Source organism: Tribolium madens, unplaced genomic scaffold, assembly GCF_015345945.1.
Source record: "Tribolium madens isolate multiple individuals breed KSU strain unplaced genomic scaffold, Tmad_KSU_1.1 Scaffold_19;HRSCAF=116;Tcas5.2_LG9, whole genome shotgun sequence".
Taxonomy (NCBI): Eukaryota; Metazoa; Arthropoda; class Insecta; order Coleoptera; family Tenebrionidae; genus Tribolium; species Tribolium madens.
Window position 1 is genome coordinate 8,804,987 of NW_025400983.1, and position 25,802 is coordinate 8,830,788.

General features: G+C 31.0%; 2 protein-coding genes across 2 annotated transcripts in view; one reads left to right on the forward strand and one right to left on the reverse strand.

Annotated features, from left to right (window-relative positions):
* Positions 1-46: 46 nt before the first annotated feature.
* LOC123009631 (methionine--tRNA ligase, mitochondrial) lies at positions 47-5,123 on the forward strand. Its single transcript, XM_044406073.1, has 7 exons — positions 47-204; positions 325-602; positions 649-880; positions 1,202-1,457; positions 3,775-3,986; positions 4,077-4,271; positions 4,492-5,123. Exons 1-7 carry the CDS (start codon positions 111-113, stop codon positions 4,881-4,883), a joined length of 1,659 nt encoding a protein of 552 aa, XP_044262008.1. The 5' UTR covers positions 47-110; the 3' UTR covers positions 4,884-5,123.
* A 1,244-nt stretch (positions 5,124-6,367) lies between these two features.
* The window catches only part of LOC123012323 (dopamine receptor 1), a 65,068-nt gene continuing 45,633 nt past the window's right edge, over positions 6,368-25,802 (reverse strand). The window contains exons 3-6 of the mRNA XM_044410164.1: positions 16,411-16,492; positions 14,653-14,962; positions 10,530-10,762; positions 6,368-7,611 (exon numbers count right to left, since the gene is read on the reverse strand). Of these exons, the coding sequence (XP_044266099.1) occupies positions 6,989-7,611; positions 10,530-10,762; positions 14,653-14,962; positions 16,411-16,492 (1,248 nt within the window). The 3' untranslated portion in view covers positions 6,368-6,988. The remainder of the gene's footprint in view (positions 7,612-10,529; positions 10,763-14,652; positions 14,963-16,410; positions 16,493-25,802) is intronic.

The window sequence follows — 25,802 nt, forward strand, 5'->3', positions numbered from 1 at the left end:
ATTTAAGAAACTTAGCGTGGTGCTAAACCATCAATTACAGTGTCGGTACATTGAGGTTACGCGTGCGAGTTTATTAGTTTTATTAAAATCATTAATTAAAAGTAGTAGAAATGAGCATAAGAAGCTTAAATTTGATCAAAAGAAACTATTCCCAATCAAACTCGAAGTTTTTCGTGACAACACCAATTTATTACGTAAATGCGAGTAAGTCAAAATAACCTAAAAACGATGTTTGAAATAATTAAATTACGAGGCTTCTATTTTATTAGTTTATCTCCAGACAAGTAGTTTTAATTGGTAAATTACTAGAAAATGATATTTTAGGTCCCCACATTGGTCATTTGTACAGTTCCGTGATCGCAGACGCAATTTATAGATGGCAGCAAGTGCTCGGCGCGCGTAAATTTAAATTTTCAACAGGTACCGACGAACACGGTTCCAAGATTCAACAAGCGGCTCATAAAAACAACTCAAATCCTTTTGACTATTGTACAAAAGTATCAAGTGACTATAAAAGGTTGAGTCAACAGTTTAGTATCAGTTATACCGATTTTGTGAGAACCTCAGATGAGGAACACAAGAAGTGTGTCCACAAATTTTGGGTTGGTGTTTTTTTTTAATTTGGGGGTCGTAATTTGATATTTGTAGAACATTTTGAACAGTAAGGGCAAAATCTTCTCGTCGAAATATGCGGGTTGGTATTGCATTTCAGACGAGACATTTGTAACAGAATCCCAGTTGAAAGAAAAAGTCGAACCGGATGGTCGTAAAACAATTATATCCGGGGAAAGCGGTCATCCAGTCGAGTGGATCGAGGAGGTGAACTATGTGTTTCCGCTTGGATCTTTGCAAGACGACGTTAAATATTGGCTGAAGACCGGTAAGTCTATCGGTTTTCGAAAAGAAACGTGTCATCGAGATAAGTCGCTTAATAATAAATGAACTTGTGTCACTCTTTGTTCTCTACCTCCGAGACCGGCCATACATCATCGAAAAATCTTGCGGGTCACTTGACCATCCGGGGCGGAATTACATTTTATCGATCATGTCTCTACGGGTGGGTGTCCTAAATGGGGCATTGTTCCCCGAGAGTAATTATGGAGTAATTTTCTGTTAGGGCCTTTTGTGGCCGTCATGAGCAAGCATTTTTCAAAGCTGGAGTCTAATTAGTTTAGAAAGCAAAAATTCGATTGTATTTCAGAGAATGTGGTTAGACCGGCAAAGTTTCAAAAGATTTTGTTGGATATGGTGACCGAGGGCCCTTTGCCGGACCTTTCAATATCGAGGCCGACGTCTCGGGTGCACTGGGGCATACAAGTACCGGACGACGAAACTCAAACGGTTTACGTATGGCTGGACGCCCTCGTCAACTATTTAACCGCCGCCGGATATTCGCATACGAGTTTGCATCAAATTTGGCCTCCCGACGTCCAAGTTATCGGCAAGGACATTCTCAAGTGAGACTCGAGTTACTAAATTAATCAATTAGCGATCCCATCCAAACACATTCCACCGCAAATACGAGTAAAAATATTACAGGCATGAATGGGATTTATTCAGATGTAAAATAATTGCAGCATAGGTACACAAAAAGAACGTTCTTTGTTTATTGAAGCCTCGACATTGCTCGACTTTTTTAATTATTATCTGCACTGAATTTTAAGAAAGTTACTATTCCTTATTAAAATAAATACATATTTAAAATATATTTTTCAATTGTTTTAGGCAATAATTGAGTTTGCTTTGCAATGGAGAACTTTTTAACTTGACAAACGGCTCAGAGAAAAGATGCAATTCTTTGCAATTCAAACAAATATCATTTTCTAAAGAAACTTTTTACTTACTGAAATAAAAAACTCTGGTCTACACACTCTCAACAATATGTGTGAGAGTGTAGATCCAAATATGTCCGACAATTGGTAAGTTTGAATAACCATATGGATTATAAAAGTTATAAAAATTTATTTTTTATTTATTATCTATTATGATATGAATTATGATTCTGATATATGGTTTATCCTATCCAGCAGGTGTAAAAACACCTGCAGGTACAGGAAACTCCACTTAAATTTACAATTTGTGAACAAAAAACAAATATGTATTCGGCGAAACTTTATTAAACATAGTCTATAGTTTCTAGATTTAATACTTGTCTAGTAATGGGTGCATTGTTAATTAAGGTCAAATTTAATGATCAGTTAATTACTTAATCAAAGTAATTGATTATTGATTATCTATGTAATGAAACTTACTGAGATCTAACTAGGATAGTCGAGATTCTACTCAACGTTTTTGCCTATGAGTGGAGTTAAAAACACTACGAAGCAACCTAGTTATAAGTTTTGTATGTTAGTAATAAGTTGCTCAAAAATCAAATCAAATCAAAAAAATATTAAAAAAAATATATTTATTACTGAATATCAAACATCTAAATTACTTGTTTTACGTATTTAAATAATAGTAATTAGAAATATTAATTTTTAATCTTTGACATATTTTATTTTGTTATGAATATTTTAGATGTTTTTTTGTTAGACTATCATAAATTAAAATTTTCCAATTTTTTAAAATACAATTTTCAGAAAAATATTATAAATTGATATAAGTTTTTTTCATTGAAGGACTCTGCTGAATCCAGCTTGAAATTTTATTATTGTTTTAGTACAATTTCAAATTTTATATTTAAAACTTTTATTGATACTTATTTAGGCGTAAGATTTTTTTAAGTACTCACTAAAAGTTGACGAATCAATCAGTTTCATATTTGATGTGTAAAAAACAGTTAAAAAATATTCAGTTATAATACCACGAGTAGTCAAAAATAATCTACAATGTTTGACTAGGAATTGTATTCAAGAGACTATTCAATGAACCAAATGTCAAATTTGCGGTACACATGATTTCATTTTCATAGCAATCGGTAAAAAAGCAAGTTAGTTTTACAACCACTCGTGGAATATCCAATTACATTTTATCACGAGTGGAATATTCGCTTGAATTTGTTGTTGCTAAGATGCGAAAGTAGTAAATATCTGCTATTTTATTTGAAAAAAGAGAGGTGAATTGAATAGTCGCTTTTATTTTTTTTTCCATCCAAAACATTGTTTACTATAGATCACTTATTTCTTTTCAACACTAGTAATATAATATACTGTTTACATGGTGCATTAATATACGCTTTTCTATAAAATACGTTTTGAACTAATTCTCTATTTTATCTGAAAATTAAATTAAGAAAAGTTGAATCTGAGTATTTAAAAACTCGTAAATTGTAACAATGCGGGTTTGTAAGTAGATGCGATTTACAAACAAAGAATCAAGGGAATGTAATTTAAACTAAATTAAAAATTTATTTGCTACAGTGGTCAAAAATAAAATTTTGCCATCGGGATAACAAAGCTTTAACAATTCAGACATAATGGATTTTGAAATGGCCACATACATACGGGTCCATTCATTCGTACATTCTTATTGCATTAGGTACATTCATTTTGTTTAAATTTGATATGTTTTTTTTAGTTTTACATTAAATAAATGTTGGTGAAACTTCTGTGAAAAAAGTAAATTCAATTATCGTGTTATTACTACCAATACTGCAATATTTTGTAAAGTTACCGATTTTTTTAATTTGTCAATTTTTTGAGATAATTCACTTCACTTCACTAAACATGAATGTAGTTTTTTTTTGTTTGTAATGGAATTTGTTTGAGTTTGAGCACTTAGTTTCCTTTCAGTCCTTTGTGCCTCAATCGGCTTTAAATTTTTTTGCATTAGGTTTCACGGGATTTATTGGCCCGCTTTTTTGATCGCTGCCGACTTAGAACCCCCTCTGTCGATTTTGTGTCACTCGCATTGGACCGTCGATGGTGAAAAAATGTCCAAATCGAAAAACAACGTCGTTTGTCCGTTCCAAAGAAGTGAAATATACTCCAGCGACGGTCTCCGTTACTTTTTACTGCGGGAAGGTGTCGCACACAGGGACGGTAGTAAGTGGATTTATACCCCGATTGCCTACTTTATAACTTTACGGATGATATACGGAAATGTCCTTTTTATTTCTTGTGTTTTTTGGTGAGATTACAGCGACACCAAAGTCATCCGCATCTTGAATTCGGAATTGGCCGATACTTTGGGTAATTTATTGAGTCGGTGCTGCGGAACTGCCCTAAATCCTAATCAGTCGTTTCCGAAAATCGAAGCTTCGACCTTCGAAAGTGTCGCTTCATTCGACGTGACGAAGAAGTTAATCGAAGACGTCGCCACGCTTCCAGGTGAATAATCACTTTGATGCGAATTCACTATTTCACGGTTTCGAGTTGGTCAAAGCGCGTGCTTTCGCATTAATTGAACTTTCAGCGGCGATAAAACAATTTGGTTCGGGCCAAACAATCGCAACTCGAAACGTGTTTGGCAAGATAAAACGGAAATCACCGCTGGAAGTTACTGTCCGATTCGGGGAAAAGGGTAACTTTTCGTGTGTTTATTTTTTAGATGTTTGTATGGATCATTACTCTAACTTTAACTTCCATAAGGCCGTGGATAGGGTAATAGCGACTCTTCATCAAGCGAATTTGTTCTTTGAAACTTTCAAGCCTTGGGAATTGAAAAAAGAGTCGTCCAAGTCGAGGGAGTTGGACGTCGTCTTGCATTTAACTTTAGAAACTTTAAGGGTTTGCGGGATTTTGCTGCAACCTATTATTCCGAATATAGCCTGTAATTTATTAAATAAAATCAATGTGGCGAGAGAGAGACGAACTTTTAGCGACGCCAAGATATTATCATGGGACGATACCAACTTTGTCCGCAAGGAATTAGCCAAGGATAAGACGTTCTTGTTCAAACGAATCCTTCTAGAAGGCGACAGGAAGAAAACCAAACAATGACTTCGTTTCTCATTTAGTATATTTCCTCCTATATTTTATTTATGTATGTACAGTAACAATTAGTTCAACATCGATAGAGGGTATAAAACATTCACTTCTTCTCTATATGCAATAGATATTCGGATAGAAGTTCACATCGATTTAGATATTTACAGAAATCTACACATTTTTATACAGATATGCTAACCGGCGACTTAATAAATCGCAGAAATTGTCTTGTTGTTTGATTTAAATTAAACCCTGTCAGTTAATAAGTCCCTCTTTGGGGGTCCGCACAGTCATAGTCCATTTGAAGCGGTCACTTTAATAACATCAGATTATTAGAATCGATTGCAAATAACAATGCGCATTGCACTGTTACTCGTATTTCACTTTATTTCGATTCATGTAATTGGCCCTAGTTTTTTTTTTAATTTTAATTATTTAAATATTAAAGGTGAGAGGTGAAAGTACCTAAAACTGGAAAAAAAATTGTTAATTTTTAAAATATGAATTTATGAAACAATTTTCTGTAAGTTTAAAATATAATTATAAATTCTAGAATTAATATAAAAAACTACTCTCCTTCTAAATGTTATGAAAAAAAGTCTTTTAACTATGTACAGACTAAAAATCACCCCAAGCCATAATTTTATTATTTTTAAAAATATTACAATACCTCTTAAATCAAGAACAGTTTTTTGTTATCAGTCGTTTGCTTGTCTTTGATAAAATGAATAAAAGATGTATTTTTTGTAGAACCTACTTTATTTAATTTAATTTTCAAATTGCCTAAAAACATTAGTGAGCTTGTTTAAAAAACAATTTAAGGAGGAATTCAAAAATAATAAAATATACAGTACGTTTTATTTAAAAAAGTGAAAAAGTAGCAGTGGTTGTGCATCTATTTTAAAAAATAAATGATAATAAACTGTATAACTTTGATCTAAGAAGTATTGTCATATCTTTTAAAAAAATGGAGTTATGGCTTGTGGCGTTTTTTATAATGTAGCTTGTATACAAATACAATAAGAAAATCTGTTAGTTTAAATGAATTGAGAGAAAATTTCGAAGAATATTGTGCTTCAAATTGTAAATATAAATCTTATCAGTTATTTATTAAATTTTTGTCAAATTCTAATTTGATCGAAACAGATGAAAATAAGTCAACTCAGATCTAATTTTGTAATCTTCTGTTTTGTTTTGATAAAATGTCTCGAAATTAGTGAATTTCCTATTGAAAAACACTCTTAAGTTGAGCGGAACAGGCGAAAAGATTGAATTTCAAATTTAGTTTTGTGATTGCAACATTTTTCGAACTTATTGAGTTTCTCTTGAGAAATGCTCTAAATTGAATGAAACAAACTAAGATAAATATTTTCAAATATAACTTTGCAATTTTGTGTTACAAAATTTAAATTTTAATATCTAAATTTTTAAAATTTTTCGTTAAACAATAGATAGACTCGTAAAATTATGACAGTTTTGAAAGCATTCTGTTGAAATGTATCGAGGAAAATTAAGTTAGTGAAATGGTCAAATTTTTCTAATAGCCACAAATTGTGACTGAAATTTGAACATTTCATCTAAGAATTTTGCGATGTTAGCGATTATACCTACGAGTGTATTTAGACAATATTTAGATTTCATATGATTGAGAAACTCATTTTTTCCTATAAATAACAACCGAGTTTTTCAACCGTATTTCAAATCATTTGAAAAAGGAAGCAAAGAATCTCTTATTGTTTTATTGGCAATGAAGAGTGGAAAAAAGAGATAGATCAATAAAAGTTTTCCGGAGCGTTGATTCAATGTAAATATTTGTTCTCTGACCGAGCCCGATCAAATAGTGCCACAACTGTTTGGAGACTAGAACGTATCACAACCTCATTGAAGTATTGCTACTTGACGAAGACTGAAACTGATATGATTTGATCACATTTAAGACTAGAAGTAGACATCGTCCGTCTTTAAGCCATGAAGACGACGCCTCGAGAGACATAGTGGTCCTCTACAGTACATAGAAATGTAAATTTACGTATGAAATTAGTAATCCACAGCCATTTTGAGAAGAACATCTTTGCGCCGTGTTAAACCATCGTGTCTTGCAGATGATCGCAGTCCTGTCAAATGGCGCTGACGCCCTCGCCGAAGAGGTCCCTCTCGGTGGAGTTGACTCTCGTCTGGTGCACCGACTCGGTGCTGAGATGTTCGCTGGAGTACTCGCCGAAGGAGCCGTTCCTCCTCGCGTTCACAATCACCGTTTTCGTGCCGTAATCCGTGACGAACTTGTCGTTAGTGTTCAACGAAACGGATTGGTAGCCGCATTTACACCAGGCCGGGTAGTGGGCGGTTAGAATCCGTTTGAAAGCCTCCCGAAATTCGGTGTTGAAGATCGAGTAGATGATGGGATTAAATGCGGAGTTTGAATAGCCGAGCCAAGTGAGGATCTTGAAGGTGATGTCCGGAATGCACGTTTTGCAGAACGCCGCCACGATGTTTATGCAGAAGAACGGCACCCAGCAGATGAGGAACACACCCATTATTATGCCCACGGTGACGGCGGCCTTGTGGTCGCTTACGTGGTAGGGAGAACTGTGGTGGTTGTGCAGGTGGATGTGGAGGGCTTTGTTCTTCTGCTTCATGCTCTTTTTCGTGCTGCTATTCTCGGGGAGGTCGATGGGGCGCGTGATGGCTCTGATGTTCTTCACGTGTTTTTGAGCGTAGCAGTAAAGGCGGCAGTAAATACCTGAAAAACAAAAAACAAACTTTAAAATGTACAATAAAGTAAGAGTAAAACCTTTCATAACGCAGTTATAAACTTAATAATCAACTATCCTTAACGATATTAGAAAATTGAAATGATAAAAAGTTTTTCTTTAAGATACGAAGGAAAAAACTAATTTTAAATCTAATTCTGCAATTTTCTAACTTATGTTCAAACATAATGTTGAGATTTTCGGCTTTGGCAGAATTTCCTGAAATTAGTGGGTTTCTTCGTGAAAAAAGCTTTAAATTGAGTGAAACATGCGAAATAACGAGTTTTAGATTTAATTTTGAGATTTTTGTAATACTTTTTTTTAATCTCTCGGTGAAAAAGCGTAGAGAATATTACGAATAGACGACAATTACTTTAGACCTAACTCTCTGTCAAAGTTTTATTTAGTCTGTTGGTGAAAAACGCCCTAAATTAACCGAACCAAACAAAAATAACCAAATTTATATCTAATTTTGTGATTTTCAGTTTTGTTTTGGCAAAATCTTATGAAATTTGCTTCCTTAAATAAGGGTTCAAAGTGATTTAAACAGACGCAAGCGAAGACGAAAGTAATTAAATTTAGATATGAATTTGCAATTTTTATCCTTTATTTGATGAAATTCTTTGAAATTAGTGAAAATTTCGGTGGCCGTAGCGCTTTAAAAAATGAAGCAAATCACGTGTTTGTACGTATCCAATTTCAGATTTCAGAAATAAGTGTGTTTTTTGCTAAAAAACGCTCTAATGCGAACGAAATACACGTAATTAACAACATTCATGTTTAATTTTGTGATTTTATGATTTGTTTGCTATAAACTTTATAAATCGAGCGAAACATTCGAAAATAACAAATTCTAATAACAATTTTGGCAAAATTTGTGTTTTTTCGTGAAGAAAAGTGCTCAAATTAACCGAAAAAGATAGAAATAACTAAATTCAAATTTAATTTTGCATTGTTTCCTTAAAACAGACTAAAATAACGAATTTCATACTTAATAAGTTTACGCTTTATGATTTCTTTTGGCAAAATTTCTTAAAATTATTTAGTTATTTAAAATAATTTTTTTTTATGAAAAATTCTCTACTAAATTGAAACAGGCGAAAATAACAAATTTTACACCTCATTTTGCACTTGAGAATTTATTCTGGCAAATGAAAAACGCTATGAAAAACACTACAAAAAGTGAAAATAACTTCACACTTATAGTCGACCGTTGACCGAAATAGGTGAGTATCAAATTTCAGATCCTATTTTGTGCCTTGTTTTGCAACTATTACTTCCCCGTTTTGAGGAATAAGAGATACTTAATTGATTAGTGATTAGTGTTTCGTCATTGCACATTAAAATTGAATTTATTTTGAAGAGGTTACAAAATGTAGAACACATTTTATTTTTCTAACTTTCTTCGGAATCTTTAGTGAACACTATGTCTCATCGATGGAGATTATATCAAACGCGTTTGATATAAACAAGTACAATTTCTATAAATGCAATAACTTTATGAGTAGACTAGAAATAATCTTTTTTATAAAATAGGAATGTTATTTCTAATAATAAAAAAAATTAAAAAATGAATGAAATAGTTATTCATTCGACGAGTTTGAGTGTAAATCGGACGGATTATTTCACTGAGTGTAACGAGTGGTTTATCATCCACGAGGTGGAATAAAGCGTCCGATTTACACTCAAACGAGTTGAATACAACATTTTATTCTTCGAATTAGACTCAATAAGGCTTAAACTTGCTTTAAATCTGTTAAAAATAATCTAACGTTTCGTATTGAGAAATGCCAAACAGTTGTCAAAACTTCCTTACATGGGAAAAAAACCGTAAATTTTAACAGTGTCGAAGAATAAAATAAATTTTATATGACTATAAATAAAAGCTTATTCAAAGCGTAAAAACGTAAACTATATTTAGAAATGTTCACTTGATAAGAATCTTTTTCCAAGTTATGAACGAACTAGTAAAATTATGAAAGATTATTAAAAGAACAACTTTGTGTTTATATTGTTTATATTATGTTTTTTTTATAAAGCACACTAAACTGATTTTTTTTTAATATATTGTTTTTGTTTGATGTTTAACATCGCGTTTTCGTACATCCATATTTAAGTAAGTTTTTTATTATTATGTTTTACATTTTGTCATAACATCTTATCGGTAAAAGTAGAGAATATTATGCTGACGCAAATTTTATTGTAGAAAATGTAATTTCCACACCCCTATTTGCTAGATTTCCTAGATCTTCATGTATCATCCATTTTTTTGCAACGTTTCAAAATAAACGTGGAATGTGGAGATAATTGCAGACATCATTTTCACATCGTTCATCAAAATTGTATTGAAGCGTTGGCGCTGATCTTTTAATTTTTTTGTCGTCTTAAATCAATTTTCAATTTACTTCTCTTTGTAACCAAAATTTGACCACAGTGTTATAGCTTGTTATTTACACCTCTAAAGCTTCATGTTTCATCCTAAACACATAAGTAACAGTTACTAGTTTGTAGTTTGGCGAACTTCTACAAAGCGACTTTGTGTATAAAGAATGTTTATTGGACTTGTATTTGATATGAGGGACTCCTTCTGGCGACTTTTCACCGAAGCAGCCACACACTCGCTCCCTAGACTTTTATTTTGCTCACACACTGGTACGTGCTACATACATTTGGATTAATAAATAACGCTATAAAAACTAATAAATTACTCGGCAATTTTCTCAATAACGTAAGAGGAGTGAGGATGAGAGGAATGAACGAGTTCTGAGTCCATAAAGCTTGTGAGGGACTTAGTAGAAGTAAATCTAACGCATTGAACTAATCCGGAGTTCTTTCCTCGTAATTTAAAGATCTATTTTGGTCGTTTGCAATTTTTATGGATAGTCGAAAATTGCGATATTTCCCTTACCGATCATGACAATGCAAGGAACGTAGAAGGAGATGCAGCTCGAGACGACAGCGTAAGTGGGAGTGAGATCAAGTGCGCACGTCGGATAGTTTTGGCCCCCGGCATTGTAGACGAGGGGCTGCGGAGGCCGGTGCAAGCCCAGAGAAATGGGAACGAACGATATAAGCGCCGCCAGAAGCCATATTGTTGCTATTGTTCCTAAAGCCACTCGTCTTGTCACCCACCTTCCATATCTGTAATCAAACATCGACCCTCATTGTATCACAGGTTTCCTCCGAAAAAGAACACACAGTCATTATCAAACTCACTAATCACAATACGGGCATTTGTACAAAACATATGCAATAAAACTAATACAGCGGCGTAATTGTTGTAAATTTGAAACGATGAATATATTATTTATGTACAAGCGCTTGTTAAATATTTTGATGGAAAATGCTACCTTGTAAATTGCGGTTATTTTAATCGAGTGCTTGGTTTTCAAACTTTGCATTGTTTTGTCTGCAAACTTATTCACACCCATCAACTAATTCTAGACGCGTACGTGAATTTTGCGAGGACTAAGAGTAGTTATATAGGGCGGCTAGTAATTTATTTGTTCCAAACTTGGAGTGGTAACAGAATTCTGTCGGCGAATGCCATAATTTACTGTAACACTGACCATAACTCCATAACTATAAAAATTAATATAGAAATTGTCAATTACTAAAAACTTTTTGTATTACAAGGGAGGAAAGTGTACCTTTTCCTCCCACAGATGGAAGTTACTGCTCGAGACTTGTCGAGAGCAGTAACCACTCAAGCAGGAAAATACTCTTTCCTTTTTTTCAAGGATCCAGCAAGAAAAACTTCAAAACTAATAATTTTTCTTGATATCCCAGTTTTGCCATTAAATCCAGTAGCATGTTTTTTCGTTTTTATGGGGGAGGTAAAAAGTACATTTCAAGGAGGTAATTGACCAACGTCCTTTTTGAAATTAGGGTGGATAAATTTATTTTCTGTTAGAGTCGTTGGAAAATATGTTTAGACTTGTGGTAATTCTTTTCTTGAGTGACTTATTTGTAATATACAGTGAGCGGCCAAATTATGAAATAATCTTACTAAAACTAAAAATATTTAGTTTTTGCCAAAATGCCCGAACAGGTTAATTTTCGTTTTAAAAAATACACAATTTTTAACTTATTGATTTAAAATTTTACACTTTTTGGTCATTGAGTAATGATGTCATCGACATTTTTTTTTAATGAAAATCCTTAATTTTTTAGCCAATTCGTTAGATCTTTTAATGATCGAAATGACAACACCAAAATATTAAATATTACGTAGTTTTCGAAAAAAAAATTATCTAAAAAGTAAAACAATATCAACAAAAAACAATTTTAAATCAAGTTGAGAATTTTGTATTTTTAATAAAAAGAAAATTGACCTCTTTTTGCAGTTTTGTCTAAGCAAAATATTTTCAGTTTTAATAGGTACCTAAATAATTATTGCATAATTTTGTATAACACACTTGTAAATAACTAAATTATTCTTCTTCTAATTTTGCAGTATCTGATATTGCAGGTAGTCAGTTTTGACTATATTTTACACTATTTCTTCGATGCTAGATCGTTGTGATAAGTTACAAGCAAAAGTTTGTTTTTATTTATAACTATTACTACTACTACTACCACTACTCAGATTATAGTTACATATTTACGTGAATTTAATATTAATATTAAATATTAAAAAAAATATTTAATATTTAAGAGACTAGATTTTACCAAAGTTAGTTCATGTTAGATGAATTTACCTTTTTAATACTTGTTTTACTAATTACAAATTGTAACGATTTAACCTGTTTATAAATAAAGTGTAGCATAGTTAAAACTTATCTAGATACGACGTAACATCAATAATTTAGCTCGCTCACATAACGTGGTAAATTTGCTTAAAACATAAAATCGATAAATTTTAACTATATACTTCTCAACTAATAAATACTATTAGATAAAGTTGTTATTGATTGCAAAAACTTGGTATTAAACAATTTAAACAAAACAAATTATTAGGTCCAAATGATATTAAAATTTTTTATCTTACAAGTTGAGTTGAGCTACCTTAGACCATTGTTTTCGGTGATAGAAATCAAATATTATTCACAAGTGAGTAAATTTGACTACTATATTATATTTACTATTATATTTTTATAAGTGAATATTTTACTTGAATGAAACTTCATTTTTTGGATAGTTGCACCTGTAAAATAAAACGTCGTATATCACACGTGATCGAAATGCCATTATAAAACTCGTGAGAAGTGTCCCACTCGTGCACAAGCGCACTCGTTCGTCAAAATTCTCACTCGCGTATAATGATGCATTTCTATCACTTATAATATAATGTATGTACTATTATTTCTAACCCACAATTTTCTCTCTCTTTGTCGTTTGTGTAGTAAATAATAATGAATGTATTTTTAAACTGCATTATTAATAATAATGTAACAGTTTTTTGATCGTCATAAATAAGTTTACGGAACTTATTTATTTTTCAATTAAAATTAAGTTTACAATTTTTTTTATTATTACATTGTTGTGAAACACTGTGTAGTAAAAAACTACGATGGCATCAAAAACATTTAAAAAAATCAACAAAGAAATTTAAGTTAATAAGTTTTTTCAATTTAGTTGTGGAAAGCAACCACTGTGATATGTCATTTTAGTTGTCAAATGTGCTTAATTTTACTACTAGTGTTAAAAAATGTGTAAAGATAACAATTAACACAATTTTTATAGCAACGCCCCGACACTAGATAATTTTCGAAAATTAATAAAATCACAGATTTTAAAATTCGAATTTGATGCCTATGCTTTTCACAACCAAAGTAAAGTGGAAAATGGCTTATTTTTGCACACGTCGACACGATGTTACACTCGTGGTCCAATTTTCACGTCTAATGCAAAAAAATAGCATTATGTAACTTCAAAACAATAACAAAGTATTAAATTATTGACCGTCAAATATTTATAATTTACAATAGTTTACCAAAGCAAACACCAAAGTGTTAACTTTGCAACATCAATTGCTATCAGTTTTAAAATCAATAAATAATAAACGTTCCCAAAATTTTTGAATTGAAATATCTACTAATGTTGTCATTAAATGTCAATACTCATTGCAATCCGTTTAAAACTAAAGTGAAACAAAGCATTTTGAAGCGTAATTAACATCGATAATTTGTACTCACATATTTTGTTGTTTTAAAAGCTGATGTGACGTAAAAGGAATTATGACAGTGATTTATTTTATTTTGTGCTTTTGCGAATATTTACGAAAATTAATTGTGAAAACGCTCCACACAACGCTAGTAACAGCCGTCAGAATGTAATTAAGTAATGAGAGAAATAATTATGATTTTTGCCATGAAGTAAATTAAGCAGAGAGAGCAGAAGTTTTGCGGCCTAATTTTATCTTGGAAGTTGTTTTCGCTTACCACAACCTTGAACTTTATTAAGTTGGTTAATACCTTTTAGGAAGAATCAATAAGACTTTATTAATATAAATTTCTGGTTAGAAAAATGGTGGATGCGCCGGGCGAATTTATTTTCAAGAGAAGGTGTAAATTTTAAAAGTTAATTAACAAAAATTACAGGTGTGCTGTATTGCATTCCCTTTGTGTGTTTACCACAATATACTGTAAACTTTCGCATTTGAATAACAATTGCTCAGCTTGAGCAAAAACTTTCTTTTTCAACAGGTAACAATGTTACCTGAGAAACAAGAAAAAGGGTGTAAATTGTTTTTCTTTGACTTTTTACGTTATGAAAAGCTGGTTTTTAGTGTAATGATTTTAAAGGAATTATGACTTTGTCGAGAGTCCGTTTAAAATTTGCGTTTTCGGGCGAAAAACCTGTGAAAAATTCAAAGTTCGGTGCGATCTTAATGTAACACGGCGCCCCACTCAATATCCAAGTATGCATCCTTTTGTATGTGTTTATATTGAATATAAACATAAATCTCGCTTCCATTTCTCGGCATAATGGGTTTTCTCTTTGGCCCGAAAATTTTTCGTCACAATGCGCCAACATAATAAGTTTATATATGCATGCAATATAACGAACTAAATCTTCCTCGTGTTTACCTCAGGGGGTCTTTAATGTGAATGTATCTATCTAGTGATATAGCGCACAGGTTTAATATGCTCGCTGTCGAACACATTACGTCGAAGGCTACCCATGTGTCGCAGAATTGGGCACCGAATATCCAATAGCCTAAAATGTCGTTTACGCCGGCGAAGGTCATCACCAAAGAGGCGACGAACAGGTCGGCGATGGCCAAGGAGGCCAAGAAGAGGTTGCCGATGCGTCGCAAACCGCGGTCGGTGTAGATGGCCACGCACACCAGGATATTGCCTGCCACGGAGAGGAAGATAAGCAGAGTCAAGAACGTTCCTGGAAAAAAAGACTTTTTTATTTTTTCAGAAAAATAAATGTTTCGGGGTAGAACACACGATGTGATATTACCAACTTAATTTCAGGCTCACAGGCTGAAAATTTAATTGAAGTTAATTAAGGTTAAAATTTTTGCAATGAAGCGATATAAACATCCTTAATTTAATAACATCTTGTTTAAATAAGTAGGTGTAAATGTTTTGTCGGTTTTGCCAAAGGTGGAGATAGAATATTAGCCGTCTACTCGTACTTAATTAAGTTTCTTAATCGTATTTACTTCTAGTTTCTGTTTTTAGTCGGCCATTGTTTACGTTTTTTGTGTTTTAAAATTGTCTTATTTTGTGGTCATTAAATATAAAGCTTGAAACTCTAATCCAATAGATATTTTTTGTGGCAATTTTTTCTGATCATAAAATTAGAAAAAGCTTGGCAGCCAATAGGAAAAAAATACGAGAAATTGTTACGTTTCACGTCAATAGAGTTGGAAAAATTACCTTCAGCTAATAATTTGTGCAATGTTGGCACATACAGGGAGATTGCCATTATGTTTAACAAAAAAAAGTAATAAACTTTGAGAAATGTCAGACATGATGAATTGTCTAAAATATAACGGGTGTTTTTTTTTTAATTTGGCGTTTTTGTTCCAATTCGATTTCATGGCTAGCTTTGACACCAAATTTAAAAAACACCCATTACATATTATAATTAAAGAAACATGATTTTTAAATCTAGTACTTGTGGATATTTATACCTATTTTGGGTTACATTTACCGTCAGACTCGTAATTTTATGTGAATCTATCACAAATCTTGTTGATTCGAAATATGAATTTAATTCAATCACGTATTTCAGGTTTTTTAATTTATTACAATGCAATTTTAATCCTGCACATTCTGAATATTTTCCGTAAAGAGAGACAATGTAACGTATTAACATATTTTAAAAAAGTTAATCAAACAAGGTGATAAACTGCAGCTAAAGCAAACATTTTTTATCAAGTTTGATAAATAACTTTTCTCATTGCATTTTAATCATAATAAGTTTTGTTTGGATTTCGTTCACTAAAAACATAATTTTCATCTACACTTAAACACAGAAAATGTGAGAAGGGAAATTGAAATTTTGGAACCTGATTTGCTTTTGGCAATTTCGGAACTGCCTTTTTTCAGTTGTAAATCCGATTACTAAATTGAAAATGTGATTGAAACGATTAAAATAATAACGAGTGGACGTGCTGATTATCCATTTAACGAGTATTTAGCACAGTGTTCGTTAATAAAAGGATTGTTGACAATATTTGCTCACATCCGGAAGCTATTTGTTTTGTATCATGCGTTCCATAGTAAAAATTACCATTTAAATTGGCTATTTTCGCTTCAACATTTCAATTAATCCGGAAACTTTCACTCGACTCATTTCAACGGAATCTAAAATATGTTTCCTCTTACCCACTACCAATATTGACATCATCGTGACCGGATCCTGATTTTCAGGAATTTCGTTTTCCAGGTCGGTCTCATTGACGGTTACCTGAAACAAAAATGTTTTTTAATAATTCTGATTGAAATAGTTATCATGCAAACACTCAAGTTTTCAAGTTCTCATAATCCGTATTCTGTTTGAGTTGCTAACTTCTTGAAAGTCGACTTAATTCTGACTAATTATACAGTCAAGATGAATACTAGAAAGTGATATTTTTGCATTAAGCTGTTACGTTTGAAAACTGCTAATTGCGGTGACACGCATTACATTTTGCAAGTTTCAATAATCGATTAGGAACGGTCACATAAAGCATATTTATGGCCACTAAGGGCGACGATAAATTTGGTCACTTTGGAGGTCATCCTTTAATATTTATCTAGAAGCTTGATAAAATCAGAAATTGTGCCAAACTAGGGCAACAACAACGAGAACTTGTTTTGGAAGCGAGAATTAATAAAATTGGGGCTAAAGTTGCCGCCAAAGTTGGTGACAGAATCTTTTGTTGCGATGGCTTTTCATAATTCTGCCGAAACAAAAACAGTTATTTGGATCCGCTGCTTATTAAGAAATTTGTTCCAGTATTAAAATTATAATTCTTCAATGTTCATTATGGAAATCAACGCGAATGTTTTAACCATTAACTGAGCGAATCTGATTGAAGTAAAATTCAGAAAGACAATTAGTAACCGATTCATTGGAAACTCAGTTATTTCTGAAAAGTGATGGCTTTTTTCTTTAATTACTGTTTAAAAATATTATATTGTTTAGGATTAGTAAGTTGTTATTTCTTAGAATTTGTTCAAAACTACCTTTGTATAGGGTAGCTTCCTCAAGCTACTTAAAAGTTTAATTAAACTTAACATACGAGTATGTGGTCTATTCATTATCTTTATAAATAACTTTTAAAATTTACAGCAACGACAAAATTTTAATTAATATAATATTATAACTTATTCTTATAAGTTTGTCTTAAATTGGACATTTTAAGTAGGTTTAGGGTTGTAAAGTTATTTAAGTCAAATTTTTCTTTTCGAAGTTTCATAATTTTTTCCTAGACTCTGGTGGATGGTCAATGTTAAAATTGATTTTGTAACTGATTACCACTACTTTCGTATTAATTTTGTTTGGTTTGTGTAAGCACAATTTGATATTTAACTGCATTATTATTATTCTTGACAGTTTATAAAATAAAATTGAATCAATTCACATATGAAACCAAAATTTTGTTTTATATAAGTTTTTTTGAATTTGGCGTCAAAGCTATGCATGAAAGTTACCTTGTGAACGAACCATCCTATTGAAACTTATTAATCTGCCTTTTGACAGCTCTCCGGGCGTATTAAAATTTGTGGTCCGTTCACAACACACTCATATAACCGCCAACTATGACGCCAAATTTAAATAAACACCCTTTATATATAATTTATTCTGCTGTTGTGATTCAAAATAGAATATACATGTGTCATACTTCCAAAATCAGAAAATGTCCGTTTTTCAGAGAGATCAATTTGATCTCTTTTAAATCGTTTTGACTTTGTAGGTACCTTAAAATCATAAGATATTGCATTAAGTATTTTAACAATCTCAAAATTGCTTTAAAAATGTCAGCAGTTGTTAGAATTCTAAAATTTAACGATAATAATTAGTCATCTTCAAATTTTGTAAAACTTAAGAGTAACCGAAAATATAAAAACACAAAACTGAAGACTAAAAGGGACTCTGAAACTTGAAAACTTAAGAAAGTTTAAAGTTCTTCCAGTTTCAATTAAAAAGTTTAAAGTGTTTAAAAATACCCGTTGTAATTATTTAAAACTTAGAGAATCATGCTACTGCTTCCTCACTGCTTCAGTTAGAATAGCAAAAACTTTGAAATCGCAGATAGACAAAAATATTAAAGATCGTAAAATCACGGAATAGCTTTAAAACTTTAAAAGAGACTAAAGACTAGAGATTTCAAAAGCAGGAAATTAATTGTTCATAAACTGTAAGACTTTTTATAAAATTAAGTGCTTATAGCAGATACTTGTGTTTAGAAACTAGATACTTTAGAAACTTGTTGAAACTCTAAAAGTTATATGCAAGTTAATAATGAAATACAAGTATTATATTAAAGTCTCGTATAATTGTGAATGTGCAACTGGCACTTTTATTAAAAATTGGAATATCCGTTTTTTACAAGACATCTGCAATATATGATATCAATAGCCAACTTTGCAAAAAAAAATAAAGAATTAAAGAAATGGCTGTGTATTCAATACACAGTTTCAACAATCAGTCTATTCTATTAAAGTCAAAAGCTTTGAAATGTTAAGCCTAACCTAACCAAATAAAATTTACAATTTTTGGACTAGTTTCAATGATATAATATAAAAATATAATGTTAAGAGAAACGGAAGTATAAATGAACTCAAATAACAAACGTCTCAAAAAATCGATGCAGCTGCACATGCCGAATTATAATCTGTATGGCTACATAAACCGTAAAACCATTGATTTTTATTTTAAATTTGTTTTTATTTTGCACTAGTTATACAGGTCGTTATTTTTGATCAACAGTTTAAAAAAATATATACAAGTGGATTTTTATCAGGGAAATTGTTTTAATTTTTTTTTATAAAATAAAAACATTTAGGCAAATTTTTAAAATTACTTAACTTATTCAGATCTAAAAAATTAGGAGCTGTTGTATAATGATGCATATACGCATAATTCTTTTCCTTTTCCACAATGCATTTCGATTTTCCGATAAAGCGAATTTGCTATACATGTTCAAGAATTTAATTACATCTGATACATGCTCACAGTCATGTTTTTGCTAATTCAATTAAGGGCCGAATTCAATACCAATTCCTTTAATATCTCAAATTGGGTTTAATGAATTAATTTTTTTTTATAGTTCTATAGAATGTTTGACAGTTTGAAGCAGCTCTACGATTAGTTTTATTTATTCGTTTTTATTTTATCATTTTTTAAATATGTATACAGGATATCCCAGCGAATTGAAAAATTCCATTAATGACCGTTAAATGGTAAAATTAATAAAAAATTATATAGAACATTGATAGATGCCAATCTAGTCTATCGCCTAAAATTATTTTCAACTATACAACGTGTCTCAAAAATAAGTTACAATACAAACATGTGTTTTTTTTTAATGAAACACTATAGAGGGTGATTCAGATAAGATAATGAGTCCGACGTTCTGGCGATGCAACCCAAAAAACAAATTTCATTTACATCTTGATCTAATTTTAATTACGATTGCAATCCAAGTTATCTTATGTTGCTCTGACAGTGCTTTGACAAGCAATTTATGATTTATAAAAAAAACTGTTTGCCGACTTTTAATGTTTCATTCTTTCATACATTTTGTATTGGGTTTACACCGAAAAGACTTCTCTAATTTCTCTATCATTCCGCGAGAACTTAATGGAACTCTGCACTGATGTCAGAGTGACATAAGATGATAACTTGAATTAAACTTGCAAATTCTAATTTAAATTGGCAAAGGCGTAAATGAAATTTGTTTTTTGGGTTGCATCGCCAGATCGTCAGGCTCATTATCTTATCTGAATCGCCCTGTATGTTTCTTAGCGTTTTTGAATGTAGATTTTTATGACAATGTTTTAAGCTAAACTTTTATAGGTCGATTTTGCTTAATTTTAAAAGTTTTTTTTTTGGCAAAAACATGCACTTTTTAAAAATTTATTACACAAAAACTAAGACATCTAGAAATATTTTTGTTTACTACTGCAAAGAAGAAGATACAAGCTATAAGGTTGTAACATTTTTTTAGTGTGTTGCATTTGTAAAGATAAAAAAATGAAAGCGTTTGTTACACCACATTTATTGTTTTTGCATTTAAAAAATTATTAAATTGTCTTTCTAAAATTGATTACTTTTGGGTGTTTATAATCAATAAGTAAAAAGATATTTAACGTTAAATATTAAACAAAATAATTACTATTGTTTCAGTAGCCAAAAAGTGCATAGTTACATAAGAGATTGAAGAAATATCACTTATTAATCACATTTGTGTTAAACTGTTTTTAAAATAAAATAATTCGAATTTCAGTATTAATAACGACTTTTACAATCTGTGGATAAATCAACGGATAAGTGATCCATGGTGGAATTATTATGATAGGATGATAGGCATTGTTTAATAATTAATTAGCATTAATATTGAATGTTAAATAACGTTTTTATTTATCAATTCTAGACATTAAATTTTAGATAGACAATTTATGAATCTATTAGATTCAAAAACAAAAAATAGGGTGTTTTATTTAATTTTTTTAAGTTATTTAACTTTTAACAAACTTTTTAATTTATTAATCTTTACAAATACAAAACATTAAAAAATTGCTACAGCTTTAAATTTTGCACTTTCTTTTTTTTTGAGAAGTAAGAAAAAATTTGTTTTAGCTGTTTTAGTTTTTGTGAAATATATTTTTAAAAGGTGCATGTTTTCGTCAAAAAAAACGTCTTATTTCTAAAACTAAGCAAAATCGACTAATAAAAGTTTAGCGTAAAAACATTGTTTTAAAAGGCTACATCCAAAAATGCAAAGAAACGTACGGTGTTTCATTAAAAAAAAAACACAAGTTTGTATCGTAACTTAATTTTGGGACGTGATGTATGATTGAAAATAATTTTAGGTGATCCACTAGATTAGTATCTATCAATGTCCTATACAATTCTTTTTTAATTTTTTCATTTAAAGGTCATTAATGGACTTTTTCAACTCGTTGGGACACCCTGTATACCTATTCTAATAATCAAGACATTTTTAGTTTGGAAATTTCTTTTACGCTTTAGGGAGTTTTAAAATGTACCTACAAAGATTAATATTTTGTTTAAATATTTAGGAAAAATGCACCGATTTTTAAGGAAGGCTGAAAATTTATTTATTTACGTTTGAAGTCTCGGCGGTTCTATTAAACGCGTTTTGGTGGCGTGAAGTAGAATTCGTCTTTCATTGTTGATGAAATATTGGTTAAAGTTGATATAAGAGAAGTCTTGTCGTATATTTTCGATTCAATTTCACCTCCGGGTGTAATAAAGCAGATGGTGCGATAAATCCTTAACAGTAGTTAGGAATGTGTCTTGATCGAATTGAATTTTGTTATTTTTATTGAGCGGCTTAAATAGTAAGTACAGTGAAGGCTTGTCATTCAAAATGTCGATAAATTCCAGGTGGAAGTGCTTCGAATAAAAGATATCCGCTTCCGCTGTCACGATCGGCTAAAACCGTCTAAGGTGGTTTATGCCGGGTACTTAATTAAATTATCACGGGCGTAATGGAGTAGCATTATCGTATGTTCTGCGGCTTAGTTAATTATCAATGTAATACAGATGCGTTAAACAAAGACACTGTTTCTATCTTGCAAAAATGAAAATTTAATTAAGCGTCAATTAAGTTTTACGAGTCCACAAAATCGCGAAATATTTTGTTTGAAATTAACTTTAAATTGGTAACGGCGAAACAATGAAAGACTTCATTTTGTATTTCCGAAGAATGAGCTGATTTCGTCTCGCCACGGATGAGTTTTATTTTTGTTAGTCGACGAATCGACTCAAGAGTTAAATGACTCGGTAGCACGATAATGGACACCACGACTCCTAATAAATATTCAACTTTATTTATACTTTTCGGTTTCAATTAGGCAAATTTTTACGTGCGATTGGAACAGTCACGCACACTTCTTTTTTAACACATGCTGAATAGATTGAATAGAACTTTTATTATTTTAATAAGAAAAGTTTTGCTGTTCGAACAGAACGAGGAGGAGATACACAATGTTGGCACTTTTTTAATACGCAAATAATTCTTTTGACTATTTAATAAAATTAAAGAACAAAAAACAAAATAACAACTTGTAGAATTGTGCTTTTTCTCTCTCCAGCTATTTACGTTATTTCATGTCTGATGTGCTATTTGTTAAAATTACTTTTATAAGAGCCTTTATTTATTATTCTTATTATTTCTACATCGTTTTAAAGTTTATTATTGTCCCAGCATGTAGCACAACATTCTTATGTTTATAAAAATAAAAACACATTATCAAAAAATATATCTCTGTCAAGAAACCCTTTCTTTTCGTATTTTAAAAACATTTAGGAGAATAATGTAAACATAATATATATTTTCGTGTTTATTTAGCCTTGTAGCAAAGGAAAAACGTTTTACATTTAATGGGCTTCTATTGAAACTTGCGCTAAAAGGAACTACACATTTGTGAACAAACCAAATAAAGAAAATGACCCTTAATTAACCAACTTTTAAAAGATCATAAAATTTTACTGAAAAATGTAATTTACTATATATAGGTACTCCCAAACAAACTAACTATTCTTTTACACTCTGTTTCACGTACTTTTTCTCATTGAAATTCATTTCATTGCATCATTTAAAAAAATCTGAACAAGACGGTTTCCTTAATCCGGTTTTGTTTTAATTTCTTTACTTAACTTGCCTAACTAATTTGTTTTTATGAACAAGTAAATTTATAAGCCTGCTTTGTTATTACTTTAACGACAACAGTTTTCGTAATTCTTCTTGAAATTATAGTTTTTTTTTTATATCAAAGACAGTGAGTTTTTCGACACTTTAGGAAAACCCAATTAAAACGTATCTAATAATATACACATAAGAAAGTAAAAAGGACGAAAACGGAAGAAGATATGATAATTAAAACTTTCTAGTTATAAAAGGCACTTTTTTACTTTTACGTTGTTTATAAGACAAAGAAAGAATAATATGTGAAAATTGTAATTAGTGTAAATGCTGTAGTTCGTTAACAAACATACTACTATAATAAAATCTGACAACAATATTAATTTCTTGCTTCATTAAAACCAGAAACTACTTTGCAAAGGTACAACATTAATATGAAAAAAATTAACGACTGTTATATGGTTTTCGGGTTTTCGACATTTTAACTTATTGGCAATGCTTTCAAATGATATCTTTGAAAATTTAAATAACCTAAATAGGTTACAGACAATTATATATTTTTTGGAACATTACAGCAACTTTCTTATTGTAATAATTAATGTATCTAATCACATACTTCCTTTAAAACTAACTATTTTGCACTTAAACTCTTTTTCTTCTCATCGATTTAATTAAATGTTCTCTAAATTGTACATTAAGCGGTAACATTATTTTAATGGTACAGTGTGAAGAGGCCCAATAATCATAAACCGATTTTTATAAAAACGCTTACTATACACAAAACTCATCTTACTTTCGAGAATTAGGATTTCAAATAATTTAGGAAAGGAGTACAAATAAGCAAAGCAAGCATACTCTTCACTCATTTATTACTCATTATCAAAAGCGTAATTTGAGTCATATTCATATTACTAACAATAATTAGCTATCGTAGATTCCTAACAGCCCACTTAAACGAGAATGTATTAATAGCACACTACATTATTTACATCAAACTCAATGTTCATGTCTTGATTGTAAATGATTTGTTTACTCTCTTGACTTCACTATTTTATTTCGGTTTTAAAATAAATTGTTTTTTTTTTATAAAAGTAAAAAGGATTATTTAATTTTTAATTTGAAAACAAACAAAGTATGTTTGTAATAATACGCGTAATAAGTAATAAAAAATATCTTTCAACTGATTTGGATCTGATAAGTTCATGCCAGGCCAACAAAAAATTAGGACTAATTAATATTTCATTTTGAAAAGGATAAAAATAGAATAATTTTCCCGCAAATTTGATTCAATACTTTTTATTTTTGAATTAAATTCTTGTAAAAATATTTATATTAAAATTATTATAATTCGATTGATTTAGTGCACAAATGGTGAGAAAACCTTATTGTTAGGTTTCTATGAGAACTTCCAATCATAACAGACTTCCCATCAGAGTAAACATCCTAATAATATTATAAATTAAAGGGAAGCCAGTGCTTATTAGCCTTCCCAAATTATGTACACAAAAGTCTGAAAACAGACACTTTTCTAATTACGAAGCTGGAGCGGTTTAAGATCTTGGCATCAGTTACCCTGCAATATTCCTGCATAATTCGATTCAGGCAGCGCATTAATATTGGATGATTATGCTTACAAGCAAATATAATTTCGCAGGTCTAAAGAGACCACGATTCGCGCTAATTCCGAAAGCAAACACATCTGGTATTATCCAAGCAGGTTTTTTGTAGGTACCTACCTGAATCGGCTAATTAAAACTTTATTTGCAAATAAAAAATGTAGGAAGTAAACTAACAAACGTAATTATTTACCGGCGACTCGTCGCGAGAAATATTAATTAAGACGCATGGAGATGATTAAATTATAAGAACTCTCATCCTAATTGAACATCAAGTGCGTTCGTTAAAGTACGTATTTCGCACTTAATGTTTGATATAAATGGGCCGAATTACGTGGCGTTGTTGGAAAGTTCACGAAAAAATCAATAGCACAAATCTTGTTAACACCACCAGTCACGACAACTTCTTGTAAGGGATTCGGGAAGGTTTAATTGCTTGCTTGATGGCACTCAAGGGTTTGCAAATTAATTCGAAAACTATTTTGCAATCGAAGAGGGTGCGAGAAATTCTGTCGTTTTTAATCAGATTTTTCCCTACGTCGGGTGACTACCGACCGGTCTTATTATGAATGGAAGCGTCGCAATCGTTTCATTTGCTTTAACGAAGGCTGACATTAATTTTGATGTGTCTTGAGACTTGACGTATCGTTTTATGAAGAAATCTACGACAAATTTCGAGCGGCGTGACACAGTTTTCCCATTAAAAATTTATAATGTGTGACGAATATTTTAACTTCTAATAGAGCTAGAAGGAAATTTTTATTTTCATAATACATATGCATATATTTATAACGCTTATGCATAGAATCACCTCTAAAGAAGAAATGAACCGTACTTAGATATTGGATTTTTATATTCAATATACACTTTCATTAACTGCACAAGCACCAATTTTAGCATCTATTTGAGGCAATTAAATTTATGTACTTCACCGTTTTGTATGTACAGTTAAAAATTTACTAATTAGAGGTCTGGATTTAATATTAAAAAAAATACCGGATGAAAAAGTACTTTTGTTTTTTTGTAAGATTTAAAGAAGCAATAAAGTTTGCATTATTTTGGCTTTCCCATCGGTAATCAAAATAAATTCTGGGCTCTACATGTCTTCTGCAACAGTTGTTGGGTTAAGTAAGTCAAGACCTGATGCATTTGGAGCGCAGCTACCAAGAATACTGGAATAAAAATATGTTGGGCGACTATTGTTGGTCTATTATAAGCGAAACGGATGAAAAGCTGTACAAAAAAAACAAAACATACATATATAAAATATTTTTAAATTTCT

Excerpts from the sequence above, each read along its gene's own strand:
- LOC123009631 (XM_044406073.1), top strand. The coding sequence starts at position 111 with ATGAGCATAAGAAGCTTAAATTTGATCAAAAGAAACTATTCCCAATCA. Across the intron at positions 205-324 it reads AATTTATTACGTAAATGCGA|GTCCCCACATTGGTCATTTG; the intron begins GTAAGTCAAAAT and ends ATGATATTTTAG. Across the intron at positions 881-1,201 it reads TAAATATTGGCTGAAGACCG|AGAATGTGGTTAGACCGGCA; the intron begins GTAAGTCTATCG and ends ATTGTATTTCAG.